Here is a 10,475-nt window from a genome sequence, read left to right on the forward strand (position 1 = left end):
TATGTGCGAACAACTTCTTGCTACCTGACGTTACCCATAACGGCATTAGACTTATTTTGTGCCCTACCACCTTGAAGGACGAAAGCGCAAGAGGTGGGCTCACTCACTGGAGCCGAACAGGATTACATCATGGGAATCAACTTAGTTTGAGGCGATTCAATGAAAGAACTTCTATTATCCACCAGCACATCAACGCAAGCGAGACGAAATGGACGCTGTTGAATTCGTAGCTAAAATGAAAAATGAGGACCCTTCGCAGCACCACCTGAGTGCCGATTATGAAGGATTGGTGACCAAAAAATGACCCGCATATCGGAATACACACGATTGCGTTTGTATAGGTAGACCGCTTTTATTAACGGTCTACAAAATAATCAACGCAGCACTGTCTGTGACGCCCCGTCAATGTGCATGGAGGTTTTATGGACAAGGATCGTTTTACAGGGCCAAGGTCATCACTCTGAACGCGATAATCGCAGTAAACAACTGGAGACCTGCAGATTACTGTATTGGTATGGTTATGATATGGGCTCTGAATAGAACGAAAGAATATTGACCATTACCTGCACATGCGCCAAACTGACAGCTACAATGGCCTCAATGGCATCGAAATGGCCGCGTTGACGTTCAATCCTCCCAATTCGATGGGCAATCAATCAAGGAGCATCTCTCAATAAATCAGCAGCCAACCCGCAATTGCACCGGCTCAAGTGGGCTCTCAGAATTAAAGTTGCGGTTAGAATGTGTGGCAGGGGCTCATGTTAGGCAAGAAATGTGCCATCGGAATATGAACCAACAAACGATTGCGCCATTTCCAAAAAACCCCTTCCAGCAACACCTTCAATCCGGAGTTGGAGAAACCATTCATAACTTCGGTTGGGGAGGAACCCTAACCCAAGGGGGCCAAGCAACCATCAAAGTGGCAGTCGAGGGAACCCTCCTTTTCACCATAACTCAAATCAGGGGCAACCAAGGCAATCGCATAATCAGCAACCCTCATTTTCAAACACCTTTAGAAGCTCATTGGAGGCCCTGCTTAAACAATATATGGACAAAAATGACCCAGTGATGCAGGCGCAGGCGTCTTCAATTTGAAACTTAGAGATCCAAGTGGGCCAGCTGGCATCTGAGCTGAGAAATAGAACACCTGTTACGTTGCCCAGCAACTCAGAAGCATCGGGATCTAATGGAAAGGAGCAATGTCCCTAGGACATTGGGCAGGCAAGTTGGACCGCTTACAGAGGTGTGGATTGTGCTCATTCAAAGAAATGCATCTTCTGGTCCATATCTCACAACTATGTTTAAATGCTTTTGTTAACTTTCTGTCTTATTGAATTCTTGAAATTTGTCTTTATTACTTCATTTAATTTGTTTCTTAACTTTATGAATTTAATTCTTCATTTATTTCCCTTGCATTTGTTTCTGTACCATCTTTAATTCTTTTAACTCTTTATGTATTGAATGCATTATTGTTTAAATGGTGGATGATTGAGTAATGAGAAGAAATTGATTACTGCAAGTCATAGCACTTGCGTTGATAAAAAAAAATTAATAAATATAAAACAATCAACATTCGGTATGCATCGTGATAATGGACGCATCTTGAACTAAAAAGATACGCTTTGCGTTCATCCAACTCGAATGCGTTGAAGCTGAGGGGTGTGTTGCGCGCGTATATGTCCTTTGCCCGTCCTTAGCTAAATGCACTATGTTGAGGTAGTGATGCGCTGGTAGAAATGTCGTGTGCCCGATCCTCCAAAAATGTGTTTAGTTAAGGGGTGTGTTGCGGGGATGTACGTTGTTGCCCGTCCTCTATGAAGATGCATTTGCGTTGGTGGACACATTGCGTTAATCTTTACCTTGCGTCTATTCAAATAAAATATTAAAGAAAATTTATTTTTGTAAACTGAGAAGTCTAATCGTTTTGTATCCCAAAGCAATGATGCTTCTGTATACGAAAGGACGTTTTTCGAAAATTTCATAAATGAGGGAAGTTCGAGGGCCTTTTGAGTGTCTCAAGGCTTGTCGCCGAAAAAATCGCGTTAGGCCCATTATGAGCCAACTTATAAATAGGAACCCTTCCTCTTTGTGAACTCTTTACCTCATTTTGCAAACTGAAAACCTTAGCGCCCAGCATACAGAGCTTTCTTCTTCCCCGAAACCCTAGCGACCTTTCTGGTTCCTTTCACCTTATCATCCATGGCCGACCAAGCTTCCCAATCTTCTGCTTCACCCTCAACCCCTTCCTCTGACCAAATCTCCATGCGAGAGGCAGCATTCCTTGCTGCCAGTCGCAGACTTGCTGCCCAACCCCACACCATCCCGAGAATCGTCGGTAGAACCTGGAGAAACCCATTATCCATCCAGCCTCCTCAGTTTAAGAGGGGGCACAACATTAAAAGTACCCCAGTTCCAACTCCAGCCATCTCAACTGAGAGTGAGAAGAAGAGGCACGATGATAAGGAAGTATTTGGCAATATTCTGAGTCACTTGGAGCAAAGAGGAGGATTACCCGAGGCAGGGGTTATAAACCAACCACTGTCTACGGAGGAGGTGACGGTGGTGGTGAATGAAGAGGTGGTGGTGCTAGATGCAGTGATGAATGAAGAGGAGGCAGGAAAAGGCACTCTGGCCTTAGAGACTCCTGAGGTGACTGCCAACGCAGAAACCTATGATGGACCCTCCAGAGTTATGGTGGTGGTTGAAGTTGCGATGGATGAGGTTACAATGGAGACGCAACCAAAAGTAGTTGAAGAGAAAAAGAAGAAGAAGAAAAGCAAAGGGAGAAAGGCTGGAGAGGCTGAGTCTTATCATCATCGCAAGGAGAAAAAGAATAAAGAAAAGAAGGATGATGACGAAGATGAGGAAGCCAAGAAGGAAAGGAAGAGGAAAGAGAAGGAAGAAAGAAGAGAGCGCCAGCATGAGAAAAAGTGCCTGAGAAAAGAATAAGAAAAGAAGAAGAGGGCTGCGAGCCAGAAAAGGATAGAGAATCAACCTCTGTAAGGGAGGACGAGGGGGAAACAGCGCAATTAATGGAGCCAGTGCAACCTGAAACAACGCAAGTGGTTACGATCGATGAAGGTGAAGAAGGAGAAGGTACCCCCCTGATGCGGGGTTGTAGGGAGAATGCGCCGCAAGGGTCTATTGGTGACCCTCAAAGATGATCATCGCATTAAAGGAAAAATAAAGAAGGAAAAAGGAAGAGGAAGAGAGACAAGAGAAAATGGAGCAGGCAAAACTCATCACCGCAGAAGGTGATAGAAGAAGAAGACTACATGATGAGGAAGTTCGCTGCGATAACGAGATCTCAAGGCTTGAAGAACTAAGGCGGATCGAAGAGGAACAATGCCTTTTGTTGGCCTCTGAGTCGTTTGTGGAAGAATTTGAAAGAGAAGAGAGGGAAGAAGAAGAAGAAGAAGAGAATAAAGGAAGGCAGAAGAAGACAAGAGAATGAGAGAAGAGAAGGAGAGAAAGCGCGAAGCCAACAAGTAGCGCATAAATAAGAAGAAGGGCAAGGAACTTGCCGAGCGAGAGAAGGAGGAACAACACAAGGAAAGGGAAAGAAAACAAAGGCAACAATCCCTCCTTGCGTTGGCCAAAGGAAAGGGCAAAGCGGTCGCAGAAAGCAGCAAGCCTGCGTTGGCAAATGTGCGTCCATCAAGAACGAAAGAAAATGACGACTTGTTAATGGAGATGGGCTTTTTCCCTACGACAACACCACTACCAGATTTGATCACGAGCGTGATCGTGGAGCATGGTTGGGACACATTTTTCCAGTGCCCAGTCATTTTTGTTCTAGAGGTGGTGAGGGACTTCTACCATGGACGACTATATGGCACCAAGGACGTGCTGACCATAAAAGGGCAAACGGTGTCTTTCAGCGCAAGGGACATCAATGAACTATACCAAATGAAGGATAACCCGAATGCACCGGGCAACACAATCATCGATAATCCCACGGAACGGCAGATGGAAGATGTGCTGCGAGTATTAACACAACCGGGCACGAAGTGGTCGGTTTCTTTAAAAGGCATCAAGACCCTAGCATCCAAGACTCTGCTTCTAGAGGCAAGGCTTTGGGTTTATCTAGTTAAGAAGCAGTTGATCCTAACTTCCCATGACAAGAAAATTTCAAGGGATCGAGTTATGGCCGCATATTGCATTGCGTGCGACATTCCAATCGATGTGGGCCGGTTGAGCGCAAGTCAAATTTGAGGCTTTGTGGTGCACATTAGAGGAAAATACTTCTTCCATGGATTATCTCAAGTCTGTGCCTGTCAATGGGAGTAGGCATTGAGGAAGAACCCATGCAAGAAATCCACGACCTCATCAATATAAAAATCCTGAGGTTGCTCCTCAAAGACTCCTCGCATTGCCCAGAGTTATCTTTAAAAGAGGCCCGCAATCGATCTTAATGCACCGCAAGAACCCAAGCCAAAGAGACAGCACAAAAAATGATAAGGGAAAAGAAAAGGTCCAAGAATTACAATCGCAAAAAACAAGACCTTTGGATCCTTTACCGTTAGTAATCCGCCCTCGAAGCCCTTCGAGCCCACCCGTACAACCTTCTTCTCCACTCCATGAGCACTTCACCAACCTTCTCCTCACTCCAAATTCTCCAACTACATACCCGCCAGTCTATTCACCTATGGCATCATCACCGCAACATTCCATTCCACCACCGTATATTGATGACTCACACGATTTGGGTGAAGGAACCTCTGCCCAACCCCAAAACGATGCTGGCGAGACATTGCAGGCGCAACCTTCCATCCCTTCCTTGGCTGCTAAGTTAGTTGAAATATGGTCCCTCTTTTCCCAACAGCAGCAACTCTTTGCTCAACAACAGGACTTCTTCAACCGGAGATTTGATGTGGTAATGGAGTAAATCGACGACATACAGTGCAGTGCTACTACATCTAGGGAGGCGTTGATCAATATTCAGCGCAATATTTATAAGGTCCATCGCCATCAGATTGTGGAGCGAAACCATGAGTACTTCAATTTTCTCACAGCATAACTTTATGGTCCCATGGTGCCTCTACATCTCAGGCAGCAACTTAATTTTGAAGAAGCTCCCTTAGCACCACCTCCAAACCCTCCTTCAGATCCTCCTACTCCTCAGCAATCATCTTTACATTTTTTTGCGGCCATTCATTATTTTTTTATTCCATTCATTATTCTTATAAGTTAACGAAATTCTTTGATTCTTTGTATAGGCAACAATTTTTGTATTGCGTTAATTTTTAATTATTTGTATACTTTGTTAATATTCAATACAATTGAGTAAAAATATCTCTCCATTTGCCTGTGCCTTTTTCTTTATCATCCTTTGTAATATTTGCGATGTGTCCTTATTCCTTTTACTTTTTGTCATTATTCATTCTGCGCTGCCATGATGTTAAATATGTTAGTACTTAAGAAACATTTCCCATACTTTGTCAATTTCTGACTAACACTTAGTTAATTCTTAGTCTTAGCAGTACTTTACCTTTTATCTCTCAAAAGTTCTACTCAAAACGCTTCTTTTGAAATTTTTTCTATAGTGTTTTGTCTAGTCTAATCCAAACAATTGTATATGAGGACCTTGCGCATCTTCTAAAATTTGGGGGTGGGGAAGGTCTGAAGCAGATGAGATTCAAGAAATATGCGGCCACTAAGAAAATGCGTTCATTTCCAAAAAAAAAAAAATAATAATAAAAAAAAAAATTTAATTTTAACAAAGCTCCATGTCAGCGCAAGGGAAACCTAAAAATATAATCCCAACCTGATAAGAGTTACTTGTTTGAAAGGAACCTGCTCGCTAGATGGATGTTCGCATTGACACCCGTTGGGAGCAAGCCAAACGAAGGTGGGTTCCAAGAACAATGCAATATGAAAAAAGAAAAGAAAATTAAATGCAAAGAGACAACTTCCTTCTGATTATCATGAAGTAAAGTTGAATTGGCACACAACCGTAGTTGGATGTTCGCAGACACCTGTGGGAACAAGCCAAAACGAAGAGTTAACCATGACCAACAGTCTCTAAATAAAATGACACAAAGTTTGACCACCGTATTAGATTACATCGAGTTGTTTGACAAAAGAAGAGGTTAAACATTCTATTTTTAAAACTAGGGAAAGCATTTTTTAGCAAAATTCGTTTATGTAGAAGAAATAAAAGTTAGGGCACATTGTTAGAATTAGCAATAAGAAAAATAGGAGGAAAAATTGCATTGCAAGTAATGTGCCTTAAGTGTAACATTCGGAGCAACAATCGAACGCAAAAATACAGGATGGAATGATGCTTTAATTTGCACTTATCGAAAGATTGCTTGAGGACAAAGCATATATCTAAATTTTGGGGGTGTTTGAAAACTTGTAGAATTAGAAGTTATTATATTGCCTTATTCAGATATTGTGGCCAAAAGAGAGAAAATATGCATTGATTGATGAATTAGCTTCTGAAATACAATAAATATTAAATTTATCGCAAAATACACCCACTAACATCATTAAGATGGTAGAAGAGGATATTTCTTACTTTGTTTTGTTAGGAAACCAAGTCACCACATGATGATCAAGGCTCAAGAGAAACGAACAAACGCATCTTTTGTCACATTGCGCCCGTCAATCAACAATGAAGAGACGATTAACGCAATGACGGCGGAATGTGACAGTTGATCCAGAGCTGAATTTCAACCGCATGTGGTTATAAAAACAACACCGCATGCGAGCACACGATCGAAAGATGAAAATGAGCAACACAAAGGCAGAGGAATGCGACACGTGTACAACTAACCGTTGTGCAGATTCGATGGTCTGATTGCATAATAGAAGGAATATTTATTCATCCATCTTTGAAATTTCCATAATAATAAGTGGGGTCCACAAGCCAAGAGTCAAAGCTTTTCACCTATAAATACCCCCATAGAATTTAGAGAAGATATACTTGATACGGGGTAATTGATATGAGGCTATTGAGAGAGAGCTGATCTGAGTACTGATTGGAGGAAATTCGGGAAGAGAAGAGACAAGGCCGAGAGGTGAGTCTCAGTGCAATTCTGCCAAATCCCTGCCGAGACGCTCTGTACTTAGATTCCTTCTACCTGTTGAGCAAGCCTGAAAAGGAAGCTCATCCATCCATTCACTCCATCCACACCAGCAAGCAATTTTTCATTCCAGATCTGTGCCAAGACGTTGGCGCTTATTTGTATTTGTTTCTAACTTTATTTCGTCAATTGTATTCCATTGTCTTAATCTCTTCATTCACAACCATGTATCAGATGCTAAATAATATTATTGAATGTCTTGATGATTTCCATTTCCACTTCTCTGTCTATTTCTGTTCCTCCCTAAATCATTTTCTCCATGATGTTTTCTTAATCCCTTGGTGATTAATATGAATTAAACAAGTAACTTAATCTATGCTAAAGAATTAAAGATATTTAGCTAAAGCATGCTAGACGGCATCTTCACCTGTAAGAGCAGAAGTGAAGATGTCATTCTGATCTATCGAGAGAAGGTTAGAAGAACGCGTTAAATAAAGCAAGAAGTACTTCCAGAGATGGAAGCAACCTTACGTTAATTACGTTTTTCCCTTTTTGACCATAGAGATGTGGGAACGCAGCCGATCACCGAGAGGTGTACGTCAAGGGAAAAGTGAAACCGTATTTATGCCTTTGACGCAATTAAGGAACTTTCGATGTTTGTACTAATTATCTTTTCTCTTTCTGTTTCACACATAAGACTTGCCACCGCATAACACGATCTTTGTATATTCTTCACAGTTAGTCTCAACCTCAGTATCTTGTATCATGAAACCTGTATCTTGTATCATCATAGCTTAGGTTTATTTTATCGCACTTTACCTTTACCACAATTTACTTTATTATCGCATTTTATTGCTTACCTTTACTTTATCGCATTTTCAATTACCTGTACACACAACCTTTTTATAAATTGAAAAACCCTTTGGTCGCATGTATCACAAACATAACACAATAACCTCAAACAGTCCCTGTGTTCGACCTCGGATCACACCGAGAAACTTGTGGTGGAATTATACTTGGTTCCAACGCAAGGAGACTTGTGACAACGCATAGTATACTACAAGATTCTCATAAATAATGCATATCTAGAAGTAGTATCACATATAGATAATAAAGTCATCATGTTAAAGACTAAAATTGTGTTACAAGTTTATGGACTTGAACCTTGCTTGCATCTATTGTATGACTTAAAATTTGCGAAACAGTTGCGTTGGTAATTTTTATGAAGACTTGCGGTAACCAGTTAAATAAATAAATCGCTGGGTTTATTGTTTGTATTGATGAAAATAAATAAAGAATGCGACAGAGTTTGAAAAGAGTCGGTAAATGGGAAATGCAATGAATATGTAGTGAACGAGTTGAGAAAAGTTTCGGCTAACACTCCCTAGAATGCGTTCATGCTTTGGGATCATGCAACATGCATACAATAGTAAACCATCTCTCGGCATGAATGCTACGGCTTCTAAGGCTAGAACGTATGCGATAAATATGCGATAAGTCTACAAGGTTTACACATAAACCTCTATCTCTATTTATGCGATGACAACATGACAATCACATAAATATGCGACCACATAATATCATTCCCATTCCTAGAATGCAAGGTACTTCGGACAATTTCTCTTACAATGCCCATTTTGGTTATAGTGGAAACATTTTCTTTTATCTGTATCCTTCTTTCCCTTCTTTATCTTGGGAGCCTACCCTATTCCCTTCTTTTTCATTTGAGCTTTACAGGGTCCAACTTTGGCTTTAGAGGACGACCCTCTTAAAATCTTTTTCTTAGTGGTAGCAACATATGCTTCCACTTCCTTCCCCTTACCTAAAGTAAGGTTTTGGAATCACTGGAGCTCGTTGAGAAGGGTAGTGAGGTTAAATTCTATCTTATTTAAAGACGAATTTGTCTCGAAAGGTATAAAACTCTTCGGAAGAGATTGTAAGATAAATCTAACCTGGTTAGCCTCATCAATGGGTCCGCCATTTACTTCAGCGATATTGAAGTACATCATCATGTCAAGGACATGTTTTCTAACAAAGGTCCCCTCCTTCGTTCGCTTCGTGTAAATGTGTTTAATTGCCTCGTGTCTAAGGGACCATGATGGTTGCCCAAACATTTCTCTTAATGAATCTATTATCTCTTTAGCTGTAGCTAAGGATTCATGTTTCTTTGCCAAAACATCAGACATGCTGGCAAGAATGTAAACACTAGCCTTTTCATTGGCTTTGACCCATCGATCGTATGCTTCCCGAACAGTTCGGTTAGCATTTGAGGCTAGAGCTTAAGGACATTCCTCAGTTAAGACGAACCTTAGATCGTCAACTACCAGAATTGTGTTTAGATTTGATTTCCATGTCGAATAATTATCGCTGTTTAGTTTCTTAGAAGTTAAGAGTTGAATTATTGAGCTATTCATGCTGAAAAAGATAAACATATTATTTTAGAAAAAACTATAATCACAAAGAAACCAATTTAATTTAGAAAAAAACTAATAATGTACCTTTCATTATTATATTTTTCAACGATATTTTAAAAGTTTATAGTTACCTCCACCAAAGGGCAGTCGATTATTTCTTTTTTGAACCAAGACAATCTTGACTAGATGCTAACCCCATAATAACTCTTTATTCCTATAGCACTTTAGTTATCGCTACTTTGGTCGAGAATATACTAACATCTTAGTAATTTTTGTAAGTGTAACCTTCCATTTTTGGATTTCAAAAACTAGAATCAACATGCTCCCGAAAGTGGAAAGTCAATAGGAAAACTGATCTAAGAGCGCCTATCCAGATTTGGAGTTCGCGGTGTTCCGAATCCTATAATACAGCCCTCCGAAGGGAAAGGTTGCTCCAGGGCAGACATGCAAGCGCATTATAGGAATCTCGCGGTGTGACTTAATGGAAGAGACTGTGGGATATGTTGTTACATACCCCTCACCCACTTACTATGAACTACTTCTCCTATTCACCTTGATATTGATCTATGCAAACACTCTCCGAAGGGAGTCCGCTCCTAAGCATGGCCCAAAGCCCTGCATGGACCTCACGATGTGAACTCTTAGGGATGCTAGAGCTAAAAGTACGCTACTTCTCTCTAGTTGAAGTGTTCTATAAAGGTTTAGGGTATAAAAAAATACTTAGAGTTATATTTCGGTTAAATTAAACATATCCTAAGTCTAGGTGATAGATCCATGTATAACTCTTATACTGGATTTTAACCTATGATGTCTAGGTGATTAACAAATTTTATTATCTCACATCTCTCACGCATGCTCATTAAAACTATGATTATTTAACTTAGATGCCAGTTTGATCTCCAGGTAGGAGGTGTTCCATAAATCGTCATCTTAAGAACCCCCAACCTTAGACAAGATCTCCCAGGGTAAGTAAATAACTCTTTGTTTAACAAGTAATTGACCTATTCTAACTCTTTAGAAAAGCCGATTG

At 40.6% G+C, this 10,475-nt stretch overlaps 1 protein-coding gene and 1 pseudogene across 1 annotated transcript; one reads left to right on the forward strand and one right to left on the reverse strand.

The window, feature by feature from the left end:
• The first annotated feature begins 2,199 nt into the window (after nucleotides 1–2,199).
• Nucleotides 2,200–2,949, forward strand: LOC120077231 (nucleoporin GLE1-like). The gene has a single exon (XM_039031132.1). It carries the CDS (start codon nucleotides 2,200–2,202, stop codon nucleotides 2,947–2,949), a length of 750 nt encoding a protein of 249 aa, XP_038887060.1.
• A 5,923-nt stretch (nucleotides 2,950–8,872) lies between these two features.
• Nucleotides 8,873–9,445, reverse strand: LOC120077232 (annotated as a pseudogene).
• Nucleotides 9,446–10,475: the final 1,030 nt, after the last annotated feature.

Source organism: Benincasa hispida, chromosome 5 (genome assembly GCF_009727055.1).
Source record: "Benincasa hispida cultivar B227 chromosome 5, ASM972705v1, whole genome shotgun sequence".
Lineage (NCBI taxonomy): Eukaryota > Viridiplantae > Streptophyta > Magnoliopsida > Cucurbitales > Cucurbitaceae > Benincasa > Benincasa hispida.

Bases quoted from the DNA above. Each gene is read 5' to 3' on its own strand.
- LOC120077231 (XM_039031132.1), top strand. From the start codon at position 2,200: ATGGCCGACCAAGCTTCCCAATCTTCTGCTTCACCCTCAACCCCTTCC.